The following is a 19,632-nucleotide window of genomic DNA, read 5'->3' on the forward strand; positions in this document are numbered from 1 at the left end:
ATTTGTTAACCGTGTCAGCTGTCCAACTGGCCAACTTACGAGGCTAAAAGCCAAAGGCCAAACAATGCGCGCTTTCTTATCGCATGTCAGCAGCAGCGCCAGAGAATCCCTTCCTGTGAGTCCACATGTCCTGCCATATCCTTGCCCCGAAGTCCAGCCGAAGCCGAAGCCTTACTTGACGCAACAGCAGACCAATAAACAAAAGCATTAAACCCATAAAACAGGGAACATGGCACTCTCGAGAATTAACACTACATTATTCACAATGCAATTTCGAAACAAGTGAAATGGCTGAGAGAATAGGGGTTCGAATGGGAAATGCCTCGTATTTTACTTAAAGGGTGTTTTGGGGAATCAAATATAATAATACAAATAAAAAAAAAAAATATTTTCCAGCTATTTTAATTCCTGATACACAAATAAAAGTGAGTACTAATCATGATTATTTCAAATATATTAAATATTATATTTTAAAGATTCCTCTTAAGAGTGTTAATAAATAACACAATGAAATAAGCTATTAGTAAAAGATTAAGAAACAAATAAAGATTCAATATAGAGGTATTTATTTTTATTAATTGCATGTATTTGAGAATAAACATTAAATTTGATGTTCAATATTCCCGTATGCCCGTTGAATACTTTGGGAAATTTTATAAAAAATGTTTCAACTCGAAACGGCAACGAATGCGAATGCATATGGATGTGGTGGAGTGGGTTGGGGGGTGTTGGGGTGGCTTGAAGTGGATTGAAGGGGAGGGGGTGGGCGTGCTTGTGTCGGCGGGAGGGGGTGGTGACCCACATGGATGCCATTGTGGCTGTGCCATTTGCCTCCGGGCGGTCTTTCGCGCTCCGTAGGTGTCTCTCTGTGGGCCAGGTTCGGGATTGGGATTGGTCTGCACCTTTGTCTTTTACTCCTTTTTGCATTTGTTAAAAAATGTGAAAAATTAAAAATATTGTACGCATGCACACACAACAATATGTGAGCGTGTCTATATATTCCCGGGTGCTCCTCTGTTTTCCCGTGATACTTTGCCGTGTTCCTTTTATGCATATTTCCCACAACACATTTTGGAGTCGAGGCACTCGCGCTTAAATCATCCAAAAGGGGGCTGCTGCTATGGCGATATATATATACAATATACATATATAGTTAGTTCGCGGCTGAAGTCGGGCTTATCCCGTCAGTAACATCAGAGGTGCCCGCCCCCCTCTCTTTGTTGATTTATGTTCAGAGTTTGCGTTCATTTATCATTACAGTTGAAAGCATTGCCGCTTTGTTCCCATTCTGTTCCTTCCTTTTTTTATTAATGCACAATATGCACAGCAGCCGTGAAAGAATAATACTTTTAATATAAGTTATTTTTTTAGTGTTTGCAGGTGCCAAATGTGGTGCTTATCACAGCAATGCTTTTACCATTTACATTTTAAACAACTCCAATCGATGGGTTGCAAGGGGAATAAAACAATGGTTTGACTGGCCAATACAAGAGATAAAAAATATTGCAAACTTTAAAGCAGCACCACCAAAAATAAAGAGCTTTTCAATATAGGGATTAATTTAAGCCTTATAAATAAACTTGTGTGTATACATAGGTGTTAAGACAAGCAATTTATTTTATTATATTATATTTCCAATTTAAATGCTGCTTAGGTAAATAAATATTTAAGACAAAATGGAAACAAAGCTTAACAGGGACAAACATTTGTAAGGTACTCATAATTATGACCCTCTTAAATCCAGCTAATCTTGGAATTAATACTGCTCTTGTAAAATCTCTGCAAAAGCACCAAAACCAACTTTAGATATAAAATAATTGGTTGACCAAATCCGTTTCTTTCCATAAAACTACAAATGTGCTTTAAAAACCCCTTTGTTGGAACAAAATAAAAACATTTTGGCCTTTTTGCGACGCCGCTTAATTAAAGCCCTTTGCCAGCAGGAATTTTTAATTCCATAAAAACAAATACGAGCCATGCGGCAAAAGGAGCACTGTTCACCGGAGACAATCGTAAAAGTACAGTGGGCCCTCCACAAAATAACCGAACGACGAGCAGCAGAGGGCCGTCATCAGCAGTCAGTTGTGTTTGCGCAGCCGTGAGTAAAAAATTCAAAAACATAAACGGAAATTACCACAAAATAGAAACCGCAACCGAACCACCCAGTAACCACTTTTGGTGGCTCCAGCTCCACACATTCCCATTGGGATGGTGGTGGTGGTGGTGGTGCAGGAGTCCTGGCGTCCTCGTCCTGGATGTTGTTGTTCCGCCGCAATCTAGCAGGACAATCTTTTGATTAACATTCTTGGCTTTTTTTGGGGGGAAATTAGTTTTTATGTTTATTACCTGAACCATTTAGGGGCGCTGACAATGCTCGGAGCAGAACAGAATATTCTGGAACATTCCCTCGTCCTGATGATGATGATGACAGGAAGCCGAAAGCGGAGAAAAGAAGCGATCCTAATCAATACTTCTGGCTTCTGGGTGCTGGCCAACGGCCACTTAATTAATGCAAATGGTGGCCATTCGTTGATTTTAATTTAGATTGGCGACTTATTATGTAAATCGAAAATTGGTAAAACGAATTCTGGTCGTCCTTGCGGCTGCCAGACTTTTCATCTTCAATTAAGCAATTAAATTCGCTGTCCTGACCGACGTGTCATTATCAAATGTTATTCCAAATTAATAAATGTCCTTGGCAAGCCCAAAAGGCAAACAAACAGTTCATTGCAACTGAAAGCTGACGTTTTAATTAACTAATCATTCTGGTGAAAATATTTCCTGGCCGCTTACTTTTGTCCCAGCTCGAGGATTTGCTCGCTGGCATAAATTGAATTTCAGGTCCTTTCGGTAATCGTGTTTGGCAGTGAATGTCCTGGCAAGGGGGTCCTGCACCTGCAGTTGTCAGGAGCTGCCTGCTAAGCCTGCTGGCCATTTCGACGGTGTTTTGTGTGCGCCGCACACCGTAAATCAGTCGGTATTATTTGTCACATGCACGGAGCTTACAAACTGATAACGAATATTAATTTTGCACCTGGCCAAGGGTAAGCAAGAATGCGGAATGAAAACTGCTGCAAGCAAACTTATAATGTCTCCCTGCGCATAATTCATCGGCTCCCTCTGTCCGGACCATGATAAATTCAAAGCAAAGTCCGGAGACTTAAGCCGGGCAGGTAATTAAATCAAAAGATGTCAACTCCTAATGGAAAACAAATATTTTCCATTGTCGTTTGAAAGTTCTACGGTTTTTCGTATTCGGTGTGCCAAGGGATGCGGGCGAAAGTGAGGAAATTGCTAAACAAACATTGCATTTGGTATGAAATATTCAAGGGCCATGTTTTGAAACCCTATGAAATATGGAATCAGTATGGGAATAATGTATGTTTTCTTTTAGCTGCTGAAATATTTTAAATTTTTGTACTTAAGTACTTGATTTATTAAATTATCCAATTTCTAGGGACTTAATTTAGCCATCTCGCAATGTTGAATTTAAAGAAGAAAACCAATTTGGAAATAAATAACATGTCTGTTTTACTTTTTTGTCAAATGGTTTAACCACAAATGAAAGTGTTCACAATTTCGCACATATCAAACTGTTTGTGGTTGGCCAAAAAAATGTTTTAGTCCCGGAAGAAATGGTAATTTAAAATTTTGTGTATTAATTAAGGTGTGGCAGCCTAGTTGGCGAGCAGTTGGTCATTGTGGCTGCTGCAAAGTGAAATCAAGTTTATTTCCAAGAATGTCTCGACCAACTCGTTTGAAATTTGATGCCTGGGGCATCAGGCATGCAATTGCCCAGAATAGCAATTAAATTTTCAACACAAATTGCACAAATTGACATCGAAAATAAATTTCCTGCCAGCAGCAGCAAAAGCAGAAGCACAAGGAGCAACAAAAAAATGCAACTTAAATATTTTTAACGACTCGAAGGAAGTCGCTTCCAGTTCGCAGCCAGCTGCCTGTGTTTTCCCTGCCAACCGGGCCTAGTGCATCATTCTGTGACCTCGTTGGAGACCCTCCCCCCGCCCCCCTCTTCCAACTTATATAGTGCCAGGAGAAGTTAGTGCTACCTGAAGTTTTAGACCAAGTTGTCGGCAGGCGCTTCTCGTGTTGCCTAAACAGATTAAGCTCCAAACACATGTGCTCTGCAATTTTACGCGTTGCCACCGCCGCATTCGCCACCCATTCTCCTCGGCAGCCAGGATCCAGGAGCCAGGATTCCGCTACGTATTCAGTACTCCGGATCCTTAGCCCGGGGGCCCGGCATAACCGCCGCATTAATTCCTAGTGCCAGACACCTTTCTCGTTAGCGGTTTCCCCAACTTATTTAATTTCACAGAGCCTCGACCACGACGCCTCAACTTTGCTTGCTTTGAATTCTGCGTGCGCGGAAAATCCCCGGGTGGAAAACCGAAACGGAAAAGCGGATGTGGGTCGTGGAAAGTTAAATAGCTTTCGTGTGTTTACTCAAATCCCGAATTGTCGACATCTTGTTTTGCCTTATTTAATTATCGAATGCATCAGCAACAGTTGCCATTTTGCAGGGCATCATTTGTCCAACCTTCTCACGTTCATCGCGACCCGCAGGCACCCGCTTTTCACATTTTTCCCAAAAATTTTCCCTGTATAATTTATGGTCTGCATCGGATTTGCACGCGGCCTTAGTTAAGGCTAACGAATGCGCATACGTGCGCTCACGTAGCGGCAAAGATAAGGGGACAAACTATATATATGTGGAGGATGGTTATCGGACTGGGCTTCAGATACCTCAAGTGGAGGCCAGGACGAACATGTTAACAAGGGATTTTTCAGGAGGGCCTTAAGCGATGGAATTTAAGCTCAAATAAACTTGTGGTGTTTTGTTTATTCTCATGTATTTTAAAATGTCAAAAGATTATACGTTTTTATGGGAATAAACTTACTCAAGAAAAAGAAATAGATAAATGGTAAAATAAAAGAAATATATTTATATTTAAATGATTGAAGAAATTTTGTATTTTATAAGTGAATTTTTATCAATTTAAATTACATTTTTATTGGAATTTTTTTGTATACGCAGAAACCAATGATATTGAAGTTATATTTTGTGCAAATAAATTACTGATTTTAATGAATTTAATCACATTACTGAAATGCCATTGAAATCATAAATGTTCATTACAACATTAACATAATTGAATTGCAGGAAAAATGCCTAAGGGCCAAATTGCCGTCCACATGGTTGTTGATTTTTCAAATTCGATTTAGTGAATCTTCTGGCACATTTTGTTATAATAATTTTATACATTTCATGCAAAGCTGAGCTTGGATAGAGTTCAAATTCCATTGTCGGATCTGAGGGCTTATGGCACTTACTGCTCCGGGCATAATTAAACGCTGTGGAATTTCATTATAAAATTCGCAGACATTTGCCAGATGCCAGTCTCTTTTTGGGGGAGGATATGGCAAACAACTAGAGGTGAAAGCTGTTCTTTCACGACTTTTCATTCACACATTCATTCGTGAAGGGAGTTATGAAATAACTCTTTATTATATACTCTTTATCTGACACTTTATTAAAAATGGTTATGATATATATATATAAATATGAGGGACATGACTTAATTTTATAAATAAACTAAAGCACGATAATTTTTACACGAGTCCATCCCTAAAGTCAACTCCTTGAGGCCTTTCATTTGGGAGTGAAACAACTTCGCTGGGTTATTTCTTTTCGCTTCTCTGGAATATTTTCCTTAAGTTTATTTTATATTGAAATTTGCTCGTTAAGCAGTAATTTTCATTGCGAAGTCAGTTTTCCGTGCACTTACCCCTCGGACTTGGGGGAAAACCCACTCGTGAACCGGGTGGCCCTTCGACCGAGTTGATTTTTCACAATTTCCGGTCAAGCGAAAGCCGGCCGGCACCAAATGGCGGAAACGTAATTTGGCTCTTGGCCATTATTTTCGGTTCTGGCCGCAAAGCCAAAGCGAGCTCATCGTCGACGGTGGCCTTTGGAGTCCAGCGCCTCATCATAATCGAAGCCACGAAATTGAAGGACTGCAGCACAATGCGGTTTCCGCTGCCAGCTGATTGGCTTCCGTTTCCGCTAATTTTTGGAAAAGTTGGCGCCGATTTAAGGCCTCTCGGCTTCTGTTTTTCCCCATATGCCTTTGTTGCTATAGTTTTTGGCCAAAGAGCCATCAAATGATCTCCGGAACAGTTGATTAAGTTCGAAGTTTATCGTTGATGCAGTTCAGATGGCAAAGAAAACTGATGATAAGAAGAAGATAATTGGAATTCTTTTCATTAAGAAAAAATTAAGAAAATCTAGATATTTTTAAAAAGAAAGAGACAATAAAAAAAATTAAATAGAAATCGAAATAAGGTCTAGTAGTATATTCTATAAAAATAAAAAATATTACAAGTTATAAGATCAACAAACTTCAAATAAAAATTCGATTGTTACATCGTCATCTGAAATCCAGACAATAAAAGATAATACACAGATTTCCAATTTGAATTTTATTATTTATATTGTGAGCAATCAAGTTGGTTGAGAGGATTATACATGTACACATGCTAGCACAAATATTTTGTTGCAACAAAATCAGCGACTGCAGATACAAAAAAAAAAACACTGCAGCAAGTAAAGCAATTCCAAATCCTTTTCGGTCCATCTTCATATCTCTCGTCGGATTCTTTTATAGCCCTGCACATTCGCTGTGTCTTCTAAGCACATCAAATATGTATTTGAAATGGAAATTTAAAACCTTATTACTGGCAGAGTGGAGAGCGAAAAAAATATAAATATTTTATGGCGAAAATATTGCAGCACGGATAGGGATAGGGATAGGGACAATGTATGCACAACTGACCCGAGTCCTGGCAAGGACACACAGCTCGACTCGGACTAAATCTAAACGCCTTTCCCACTTCGCAGCGCGGCGTTCTCTTCGTCCTTTTTTCTTTTTTAAATTGTGTAACAAATTGTTCCCCGGGGACGAATTTGGATTAAGTAAAAAAAGGGTTTATTTACGATGCCATACATAACGGCCGTCCGACCGCCCAGCCTTCGTCCTTTTTTTATTACGTGCCCAATACTCAATTTGGCCATATTTAAATTCATCGTCTATTCCAGCCAGCCGGCGGCCATTTCGTATGCACAAGAAGAAGGAAGGCAGCTGCGAAGGCAAGTTCCCTGGAGTAGTCGGCAGATCTATTGAGTGGTTATTTGAATTGAACTTTGAGGTTGAATTCGCTTCATTTTTATGTTATTTATTATGCCCAAAGTTGGACCCCAGGCACACGAACAGAGAGTGTTGAAGTAAAATGAAATACAACCCAGGCGGGGCCCCAAAAAATAAAACCCAACAATGTTTAGGCCAATGTTGGGCCAAATTGTAAATTTTCTCATAGGTGGGTAAAACTTGTTTACACAATTTTCGGGAGCTGTCTCTGTTTTTCTTGTCCAGCAGGCGCCACTGGGGTGAAGGAAAAGAGCTGAACAGAAATTTACAAACAATTTAGTTGCGACGCGACCAGCTGGCATCTTGATAATATTTCGATTTATGCCCCCAAATCCTGTTTACCCCATCTAGATGGTCGAGAAGCAGAGGCGTGGGCGGGGTGGGCGGGGTGATGTATTGGCCCGGGGTTTTTCCGATTTCGAACCAAAGTTGTAGCTCTATTCCACAAATGATCAATCCGGGATCTGCATTCAAGAGTTTTTATTCGTGCACATAAACAAATTAATGGTATTTAAATAAAACGATAATCTTTTCTTCTCCTAATTTACCAAAAAATATTAAAAAAGTTTTAACAATACAAAAACGACCAACTTTATTTTAAAACAAGAAAGGAAAGCTAACTTCGGGCGGAGCCGAAGTTGATATACCCTTGCAGAATACTCTGTAAATTATATTCTCCAAAATTATTCATATGATGCATTCTTAATACTCATAAAAAATCCGAACTTCCTAACTTTAACAACAACAAAGTTATGGCATTTCCAATCGTTCAGTTATATGGCAGCTATAGGATATAGTCGGCCGATCCTTATGAAATTTGATAGGTCGGATTGATTGGCCAAAAATAAAATCCATAGAAAATCCCAACTTCCTAACTTTACAAACACCAAAGTTATGGCATTTCCGATCAATCAGTTATATGGCAGCTATAGGATATAGTCGGCCGATCCCGGCCGTTCCGACTTATATACTGCGTGCAAAGGAAAGAAGGGTGTGTGCAAAGTTTCAATCCGATAGCTTTAAAACTGAGAGACTAGTTTGCGTAGAAACAGACAGACGGACAGACGGACAGACGGACAGACGGACAGACGGACAGACGGACAGACGGACAGACGGACATGGCTATATCAACTCAGGAGGTGATCCTGATCAAGAATATATATACTTTATAGGGTCGGAGATGTCTCCTTCACTGCGTTGCACACTTTTGACCAAAATTATAATACCCTCTGCAAGGGTATAATAATATTTCAATTTAATAATAATAATAATTAATAATTCAATAATTTATAATTTGAATATATTTATACCCTTGCAGAGGGTATTATAATTTTGGTCAAAAGTGTGCAACGCAGTGAAGGAGACATCTCCGACCCTATAAAGTATATATATTCTTGATCAGGATCACCTCCTGAGTTGATATACCCATGTCCGTCTGTCCGTCTGTCTGTTTCTACGCAAACTAGTCTCTCAGTTTTAAAGCTATCGGATTGAAACTTTGCACACACCCTTCTTTCCTTTGCACGCAGTATATAAGTCGGAACGGCCGGGATCGGCCGACTATATCCTATAGCTGCCATATAACTGATTGATCGGAAATGCCATAACTTTGGTGTTTGTAAAGTTAGAAAGTTGGGATTTTCTATGGGTTTTATATTTGGCCAATCAATCCGACCTACCAAATTTCATAAGGATCGGCCGACTATATCCTATAGCTGCCATATAACTGATTGATCGGAAATGCCATAACTTTGGTGTTTGTAAAGTTAGAAAATTGGGATTTTCTATGGATTTTATTTTTGGCCAATCAATCCGACCTACCAAATTTCATAAGGATCGGCCGACTATATCCTATAGCTGCCATATAACTGATTGATCGGAAATGCCATAACTTTGGTGTTTGTAAAGTTAGGAAGTTGGGATTTTCTATGGATTTTATTTTTGGCCAATCAATCCGACCTACCAAATTTCATAAGGATCGGCCGACTATATCCTATAGCTGCCATATAACTGATTGATCGGAAATGCCATAACTTTGGTGTTTGTAAAGTTAGGAAGTTGGGATTTTCTATGGATTTTATTTTTGGCCAATCAATCCGACCTACCAAATTTCATAAGGATCGGCCGACTATATCCTATAGCTGCCATATAACTGAACGATTGGAAACGCCATAACTTTGTTGTTGTTAAAGTAAGGAAGTTCGGATTTTTTATGAGTATTAAGAATGCATCATATGAATAATTTTGGAGAATATAATTTACAGAGTATTCTGCAAGGGTATATCAACTTCGGCTCCGCCCGAAGTTAGCTTTCCTTTCTTGTTAATATATAATATTGGTGTGAATCAGAACACAAAAATAAAAATTGTATTTTAGCATTGAAGATTTAATTATAGTACGATTCTTTGTTGCAAACTAACAAAAATCCTTATACTGACCTATATAAAAACGCAAGAGTCATAAGCGGAATCTTTAAAAGCTGTTATATGCGGGTGCGAAAATTAGTGTACTTTTTTTGTGAGTGTAATAAAAATTCTTTGTTTTTACAGAAAACTTTTCGCTTGAACTTTTTTGCGGTTGTCCGCCCACAAAACCCCAGGCCTGTCACACACGGTAAACTTCAAACTGTAACGAGACGGAACTGATGTCACCTGAGCTGGCTGCCAAGGCTTTTGCGCTCAATTTGACAGACAGCAGTGGGTTTTGGTGGCTGGGCTGCGGATGAGCTCGTTACTAAGTTCGAAACCGAGACATCTGTCCAGGCTGTTCTGGATGTCCTGCCAGAGCGGAAAAGTTGACAGCCAAACGGATTTGATGGGTACGAGTGCAATCCACTGAAAAACTTGTCCTACATTGCAATCACCACCGGATGAGAAGCAATAAACATTCCAGTATATTATATAAAGAACTTTTTAAAATAATGGATGTTGCTCTCTCAATTACTCATGTTAAAAATGTAATTCCGGTTTATAAGGTAAATGCCCGAATTAAACGTAAGCAATATTGGGGGAAGCACTGATTTAATCTGAAATAAACATGGCATAACCCAGTATTTCTCAGTCCGCCGTCTTTGTATAAAAGCACTTCGGCTCAGTCTTAAATCATCAATTGCTCTCTACAGTCGCCATGCGCTCCAATCTATTTTCGATTCTAATCATCAATATATTAATCTTTATAAATGCTGAAAAAGTGTGTGAACTATCATCGATTTGCGGCAATGCGGCATCCATACGATCTCAGATGATTGCAGTGCGGTTAGAACTTTTCATTGATAAATATATTGTATACGAATTACGTGAATAATATTATTTTAGTGTGGAGCAGGAGAGACATGGAGAACTATTGGATGACTTAACCCAGAAACTGGACAGTTGCCTATCAAAAATTGGGGTGGAGACAAAACTGTATGGAAAGAGTTGCGCCGAACCTTCGGTGCTCACTCAGCACAGTGAAATCAATGTGATCGTGGTGCCCGAGTACAGTAAGCACCCCTTTGTGGTGGCCTGCGATCAGTTGAGTCATGGTGGCGGCTGGACCGTCATTTTACGTCGTACGGATGGAAGTGAGGATTTCTACAGAGATTGGAACGACTATAAAAACGGTTTTGGAAAGTTGGAGAATGAATTCTTCCTGGGACTCGATAAGCTCCATGCCATAACTTCTTCGCAGACCCAGGAATTATTGGTTTTGCTCGAGGACAATGAGGGAGACCGGCGATACCAGACATACGATAACTTCAAAATCGGATCGGAACAGGATGGTTACGCCCTGGAATCGTTGGGTAATACTTCGGGTAACGCTGGCGATGCCATGGCAACACATTTGGGTTCAAAGTTCAGCACCAAAGATCGCGACAACGACAAACATGCTACAGTTCATTGTGCCACAAATTACAACGCCGCTTGGTGGTACAATGCCTGTCACCACAGGTAAAGATTTTTATATATTTTTTATATTTTTAATTTATACTTTTTCTCTAGCCACTTGACTGGCAAGTATGGCGATAACAACCATGGAAAGGGCATCAACTGGTATCAGTTTAAGGGTCACACCTACTCGCTAAAACGTGCACAAATGTTGATAAGGCCGAAGAGACAATGCCAATAAAAAATAATACGAAATATATTTTTTTCTAGACTTCAACAGCGTGTAATTTGTTGATTGTTATACAATTATTAATTAGCTTGAAATAGTCTATAAATCAAATGTGTATACTTATTAACATAGACTCAGAAAAACGGAGAACTCAGATAACGAGACATCTGCTGTACACTCGAATATAATATTGATTAGCGTCATCAGACGTATCAAGTTTATATGTCTTAATGCATTTTTTTTTCTTTTTCCTCAAGTCCATCATCATACATTACAAACGATCTTGCTAATTAAGTCTTATTGGGAATTAATCTTTCGAAAGCTTTGAGTGCATACAAACTTCGTTCAAAGATATTTTGTCTCTTATGAGTTTCCGTTTTTTGTTCATTCTTATAGTTTCTTGTTGTAAGATTTCAGTAGTTTTTTGCATTTATTCAAAATCTAGGGGCTGTCAGTGCGGTTGATGATTAAGTAATTAGCGAAAGCCAGGCAAACGAGGCCAATTAGCTGAAGAACGGAAATTAAGCACACATCACATTAGCCAGCGATGCGATCAAGAGTTGTTCGAGGGCTCGAAGGGCTGGCTGGTGCGATTCTTTTTGCCGCTTTTTGTGTGGCAATTAGTGCGCCCTGCCGCACTCGCCATCGCAACTGAGCTGGGGACCTTGGCAGCCGCATTTTCCCGCCGGAGAAAGCGAAATCCGGGCCCGGCAAGGAGCTGTAGCTGTAGCTGTAGCTGCATAAAGCGCACATTGAAAATTAATTGCGCCCAGCCCGTGTATGCGAGTGTATGTCCGTGTGTATGGTGTGCCAGGTACGTGCGTGAGCAGCAAACCGCAGGATCTGGAGGAGGAGAGGCAGGAGGAGCAGGAGGAGCAGGTCCTAGAGGTACAAGAACCCCTTTTTCCACTCTGCACTGCGGTGGCCGCGTGGTTCACCTTTTATGAAAAATTAATTTGCCCTTTGTACCGCAATAATATTCCCCTTGATCCCGCCAAATTCCCCTCCACTGTGCTGGCAACCGGAGCGTATGATTAATTTTTTGTCCTGGCCTGAACAAAGTGTTGCCTCGAAGATTTTTCGGTATTTGCCGCGCTTAAGTGGTTCACATTCGCATGCCAATTTAACCCCATTGATATATGGCTCTGTACTCAACTCAATTTTCAAGCTAATTGGTACCGAAACAAAACATATTTTCTTTGATATTCCGAATTACAAGAAATCATAGCATGATTGAATTTAATTGCAGTTTTTACTTTTGAATAAGTAATCAAGTACTCAGTTCGACATGCACTGTTATTAATTTTAGTAAAATGTAAATCTAAAAAATATGATTGTACATTAAATTGGTTACATATCTTTTATTTTTCACTTTTTTTTCTATTTTAAAAGAATATTTTAATAGAATTTAAGTTTTTTTAGATTTTTATTTTGGAGTGTAGGTGCACTTGTTGTATATCTGTTTTAAAAAGCAACTGTTAAGAATCATGTGCAGGCCCCAAAACTTATTTTCCATCACATGCCATTGAGGGGGAATTCCGCACTCGAACGTGTAATTCCATAAAACTTCTCGCTCTGTTTAGTTTTGGCACAAGTGCAGCAGCTCGGGCAACACTTTTACCAGCCAGATAGAAATAGAAACGACTATTTGCACCACAGCAAACAATGCATATTCCGCAACACCGCAACAACAGTCCCGATGACAACGACGGAACTGGTTCCCCAGTAAGTTCTTGGAAAACTTTTCACAATTTCGAGCGTCTGGGGGTTTCGTTTTTTATTTTTTTTTAATTTACTGTTTTTGGGTATCTCACATTAGAGCAGGGTAACCGCAGAAAATTATGCAACACAATATGAAATGCATTTGAGAGACAAGTGAATCTTGTCAAGTGGCAGGGCAGGACGCCAGGGAGCTCCGTCGAGCACTTGAGTCGGTGCTTTAATCAAAAGTCAAATATTTCATGCCAGCCGGACAGGCTCTGGAAAATCTCTCAGTCCGCCCACATCGCACGTCCCAATCCTCGTCTGGATTCTGGGCTCTGGATGCTGGATTCTGGCGGAGAGTGAGTGCAGCATCTGCTGTCGGGATGCAAATGCAGCCGCTGCTAACCCGCACAATAGACACCGCCGTCAACGCCTCGTCTTCCCCACACGCCAGGAAACTTTCCTCGCCTACATTTACTGCTTTACTGACTGCACTTAAAAAAAATATTCAAAAAAAAAGTACTTCGTTTTGAACCTTTTATGTTATGTTGCCTTTTGAATTATCAAAAAATTACTTAATTCTGAACCTTCTATGTTATGCTGCCTTTTGGATTATTAAAAAAGTACTTAATTTTGAACCTTCTAAAATATATTGCCTCTCGGATTATCAAAATATTTTCCTACATTTATACAGCTTTTCAAAAAATGTATTATAGAATGGATTAGAAAAAATAAATATTTTGAAGATTTAAAAATATCAATTAAAGATTAGAAAACCATTCTTGGCCCAAAAGTGACTTGTATTAAACGCTTTAAAATTTTTTTTATTAAAATATAACTACCAACAAAAATATTCATTATTAAAATCTTTAAAATAAATTACCCTAATTTTATTTGAAAACTTTGAACTTGTTCAACATTTTATATTATAAATTACTTTTCTCAAAAGTATAAAATATTAAGAGCGGCATTTTAAGCTGTAATCATTTGTTCAAGTGTAGCTATGCCGGGATCACAGTGAAACCCAGGACTTGGGGGATGGCCCGAATGCCTGCGCACTTCCAGCCACTTCGGGTGACTCCGGCTTGGCTCATGACTCCGGCCGTAGACCCTCTCCCCCATCCACATCCTCATCCTCGTCCACATCGTGACACCACACCCCGTTCTTCTCCGGAGCTGGCTGCTTTCATGGAAATTACATTTTTGCATTGCCGTCGTCGTAGTCGTCGTTGTCGCTGCTGCTACTCAAGTAAATGCAAATATTTCTCATTTCTCTTACGAAAATTGTCAAATGTATTCAAAAATGTGCGCCGCATGCGAAATCCTTCTGAATATGTATGCGTCCGTCTCTCTATCCCTGTTCTTTATTTGGATTCCAATGCAAATCAGAGATGCAGGGATTTTAGCTCTTAAAATTACATGGCCAAATCATATGAAATTGGCTATTGGTCTTAGTTACACAAATGCATGCGACTTTTCGATGAGACTTTTATTTGGCACAAGCTTGTTCATTTAAATATTTATGCGAATATTTGGGCTGTGGTTTTTGGTCTCCTCTATTTTATGTAAACTCTTGAATAGCCCTTTTATATTTTACTAATTAATTAGGCTGTGTGCTGGGCTTAACGCCTACATTCGAAAAATCAAAATTGCGGTTTTCGGTTTGTAGCTTCAGCATATAACGTAATTTTATAATTAAAATAGTAATTGAACTAATTGCCAGGAAACCATAGCTACAATTATATTTTAAGTCAATTAAAATTAAGAAAGGAAAGAAATTTAATCATTTATGAATTAATTAGTTGATTTTATATGGGTTTCGTATTTCTAGATGGCCAAATATTTAATAGACATTACGAAATAAGATTGTGGGGCCCACCTGACGGATACGCAATGTTTGCGGGTTTTCTGAGTTTCTAGGGCTCTTGGCGTTCAAGTTAATGTTCGGACTTAACGACTTATGCTAACCCTTTTCGATGGCTCTGAACTTTTTAAATCTTTTGTTAAAAGGGTTTCCTGGTTTATCTGTGCATTATTAAAGTCATTAAAATTGTAAACCAACTTTTACGTAATTTCATTTTAAGCCTTGTTCAAAGACCTTTCAATCCGTTGCCTTTATTCATTTAATGTGGGCTTAGCTTTAAAATTGTTGCGATTAAGGTTCAACTCAATTTATGATTATTTCCACACCATTTCATTTCCTAATTGATTTTCCATTCGTTTCCAGTTTGTCATTGCAACAAAAGTAAATGATAAAAATATATACAGACTCAGTTACGCGACGCATAATTTGCTGATATGTTCATTCAGTTTGTTATCCATTTTGAGGGAAACGTAAACAGACACGAATCCGCCATAATGGCAACTTTGCCAGCTGTTAAAAAATGAATGCAAATGGGGATGTAATTAAATAAATTAATTAAGCGACCAACAACGAGACAAGAGAGATCCCAAAACAGGAGTGGGAAAATCCGCACTCCCACAAAGGAATCAACAACATTAAAGCCATATAGTATTTATTCTTAATGAGAACTAATTTAAAATGTACCAACATGAAAATGTTCATCTTCCAAATGGCAACAATCCGACCAAAAGTAGATAAATATTTCAAAAATAAAAATATTTAAAATCTTTAATCGCATCTAAGAGCATTCGGCTCCACAAATTCTCATCCCCATGAATTTATTTGTTTTTGTTGAAAGTAAAAAGATACCAAACTTTATGTGAAATAAAATATAATTTTCCCTTGTTTTGCATCAAAAAACATTGCCAAGAAGCAAAATGAAAATTGTTTTTATTTATGATATTCGATTTTGCATTATTTATTACATACATTTTTGTTATTCTAGCAATACTTCTAAAAGTGTCGAACAACTAGCAAATACGGCAACGAAAATATAAAATATCTGCTCTCAGCATTCTGCAAGCATCCTTTGCCAACGATTGATACACATTTTTCATTTTTTTGCACTACCATTTGCAATAAATACAATTTGAAAACAAATTTTATTTATTTGAAATATTCTTCGTTACGCTGGTATAAATCTTAGCTTTGACTTGATTGGTTGAATTGGTCTATGAATTCAATTACTTACAAAGTTTGATTTGAAAGAGGGAAAACTTTATTGGGTTTTTCGTTTTGTTTTAGTTATGTGTACATTTTTTAATTGTTTTTTATTTATGCAATAGTATTGTATTTATTTCCCAATGAATCTAGTTTAATGCACTTATAGTGTTAATTGACATTTAATTTACTGTTCAACTCTTATACAAAAGCCAAACGACCCACACACAATCCACACGTCGACCACAAAGCTGCAAAACTTTGTAGCTTTGCTCCAGTTGTCGCCCAACAACTGCGATGTTGCTGCTGAATTGGTGGTGAGTTCCAAATCAAATGGCTGAATGCGACTGGAGACTCTTTTAAGAGACTGGTGGATAATATAAAGTTTGTATTTTAAAATAATAAGAAATTAAATATAATGATAATAATAAAAATTAAAATACTTTGCCTTTCATGTATTATAACTTTGAAATTCTATTGTGCTGGAGTACACCAAACTTAACATAAGAATTTCTAACTTCAATATTGTAAATCAAATTTCTGTTTATCTTGATAACGATACGTTTAAAAAAATGTTATCCCGGAGCTAAACCGCATTTGGACATATGGAAATGCGTTCCAATTATAAATGATATTTCAATGACAAGCCACAGTGCATATTCAACGAGACATTTTCCTTCTTCGACTCCGTCTGTCAATCAATGTAAATGAAAAAGAGACATTTTTATTTGGCCAATCCCAGACACGCCCCCCTCTAGCAAGCCTCTATCGAATTTCCAGTGGAGTTGTGTTGTCCCTGGTGGAAACAAGGACTCAACTTGAGCTCCGGCTAGGCCTTCTTCATCCGTCACGGTCCTCCGATCAAATTGAATTGACATGTGTGACTCGGTTTGCATTTGGCCAGAGTCTGAGTCAGAATTTCGCAAATGTCCGGGCTTTCCCCCTGCCCAAAACTGAACAAATTCCGGGAGTTTGAATGAGTCATGTAACCGGAGCTTTAACTTGCCATGTGAACGAACTCCGGCCGCAATAAATTTCGAATGAAACCGAACCAAAAACTCAGGAACGTGGCTGCTGCACTTAAGTTTATTTCCCTCTGCAGAGTCAACACAATCAAATCAAGTGAATGTGTGGGGCTCCCCGGAGATGGTAAGTTCGATTGCAGTGCGTTTATTTGCGGAGACTCCACTGCAAAAGTCAATTGACTCAATAAATTATTTTTAAAGCAATCAGAGCTACTTCTGCGACAAAAATGCAATCGAAAAGTTTGCTATTTTATGTCTTTTGGGAATTTTGCGCCGACATATTTGGTAGTGAGGTACAAATTTACTTCAACTGACTCGAATATGTATCTTTGAGTTGTTGAAGTCTGGGGAGGAAAGAAAGTAAATTAAGGAAAAGTTTAGAGATGCTGAAAGTTATGTGATTGATTTTTAGGGTTCTTGGAACCAATAGTGATTACATTTATTTCTAATTTTGCATTACCCTCTAGTGTCAGGTCTTATAAATATAATTTTATAAATAAATTTTAAATTCAAGCCGACACATTAAGTTAAGTTTGCCAGAATTTGAAAGCCGTAGTAGTTCTACATAAAAAAAGAAGCTTTCCCATAAATACACATTTCAGCCAATAAATTACCATTGCATTTCAAATGAAATTTGAATCAATTTCTAAAGAGGCAAACATTTTTCATTAATCCGTGGAACAAGTGGAGAATAAATTTACACACTAAGGCGCAAGAAACTCTCAATTAGTGCAAAACCAAGTCTTGTCATTTGTGGCTGCATTGACCAATTTGAAATATTTTCAATTATATTTGGCCTGCATGGCTTGTGGCTTGCTTGCCCTGGCCGATGGCTGCTCACAAGTGAAATTAGCCAAATTATTGGGGTAAACAGGGCCGAGTCGACAAGTCGTCTTGTTTGCGCTTAAAATTTAATTTCACGCACAATTGAGTTCATGCATAATTTGGGTCCGGGGTGATAAATTATTGCTATTATTGCACACGGCGGCGGGAGGTTTAAGAGAGGTGTTTCGTGGAGCCGCAAACTGACCAGGCCACATTGCATTGCCGGGGCGAAGGACTACAGAACAACAGGACTATGGGATGGAGGATCTGGAGGAGCTGGCGCAGGGACATGGGCAAAATAATGACTCTTCCCCACGTCCTTGTTATTGCCAGGCTCGTTGGCTGCGTTCATTAATTCGCTGCCATAAAATCCGGCCAGGGGCATATTTTGCCTAGCCTGAATTTGCATACTTACACACTAAGAGAAAAGAGTGGAATGAAAGTCAAACCACATTTTCTCAGATATATTTTTCTATTGCGAAAAATTGTTTACATTTAATAGTATGTTATGTTCAAAGTTCTTTTATATGTGAAAAAAAATATGTTAAATGTTTTATGTACTTTAAAGTTATGAACAGAAAATTGTTCTCAAAATATAATTGATATGGTTTTATTTTTGTTGATTTTGTTTGCCTCTCTTACAAAAAAAGTTATTAATGCAATAATTTTAAGAAAATAAATTGCATTTATTTAACACTTCCCACTTTTTTTTGAACAGTGCATGGAGAGGCGATGAAGTAACAGGAGGCACCTGTTACCGCGCCGCAAGACTCGAGCCACCGCCAGGATCCTGGCCAAAACGCCTACAACACATGTCTGCTCATAATTAATGTGTAAATTGTAAAGCTCCGCTCGCCCACTTCGCCATGTCCCCGTGTCCCCATATTCCTCCTCCATGGCCAACTATTCCATTGTGGCTATGTTGAACAGCGAGGGCAACCAGCGCGACAACAACCGGGTACCCGGTACACCGGGGCTTTGGCTTTCGTGGGGTGTCCTAGCCCAGTTAATACAAAAAGACCAACATCAATAAACAAGCTAACCCCCGGAACACCCGCACAAAATGCGTTATGACGCCGAACAAACTTAATTGCATTCATGTTGCCTACGTTCACCTGGCGACCGACGTCCAAATGGATCCGCATCCGCTACAAACAAAGCTCGTTCTGAATCACTTCCCCTTATTTATGGGTTTCAATTGTTCGATTGGGCCAAACAATAGTTTGGGGTCAGTTGAGGTTACTTTATAATAATTTGCATTGGGGATTACCCTCAGCATATTGGTATTGATTATTATAAACTTATATAGTATGCCGATTGATGAGTCAAGTCATTAAATCAGTTATGACTCTCAGTCATCTTCACATTCTTAGAAAATTTTATTCAGAGCAGGTTTTTTTAACTATGCTAACAACTCTTGTTATGGGTTGAATGGTAAAATTGAAAGTCATCACAAAAGAGAGAGATTTATTTTTAGAAATTCATAGTGCCAATCATTTTATAGGAGAAAACCCGACTCTAAAGCAGATCCAATTAAGTCTACAATATCAATTCGTAATTACAAGTCATAGGTCATTTTACAATATATAATTTCTTAACTATTCTTAAAATAACTGGGAAAATGTATATTAAATAACTCAGGTAGAAAACCAACTTACGTATAGCTAGTTTTGTAAGAGCAGTATCAATA

General features: G+C 38.5%; 1 protein-coding gene across 1 annotated transcript; it reads left to right on the top strand.

Moving 5' to 3' along the window:
* Positions 1–10,330: 10,330 nt before the first annotated feature.
* LOC108052124 (ryncolin-2-like) lies at positions 10,331–11,378 on the top strand. The gene is made up of 3 exons (XM_017134449.2): positions 10,331–10,483; positions 10,544–11,158; positions 11,210–11,378. Exons 1-3 carry the CDS (start codon positions 10,356–10,358, stop codon positions 11,334–11,336), a joined length of 870 nt encoding a protein of 289 aa, XP_016989938.2. The 5' UTR covers positions 10,331–10,355; the 3' UTR covers positions 11,337–11,378.
* Positions 11,379–19,632: the final 8,254 nt, after the last annotated feature.

Source organism: Drosophila rhopaloa, unplaced genomic scaffold (assembly GCF_018152115.1).
Source record: "Drosophila rhopaloa isolate 14029-0021.01 unplaced genomic scaffold, ASM1815211v1 contig_2, whole genome shotgun sequence".
Taxonomy (NCBI): domain Eukaryota; kingdom Metazoa; phylum Arthropoda; class Insecta; order Diptera; family Drosophilidae; genus Drosophila; species Drosophila rhopaloa.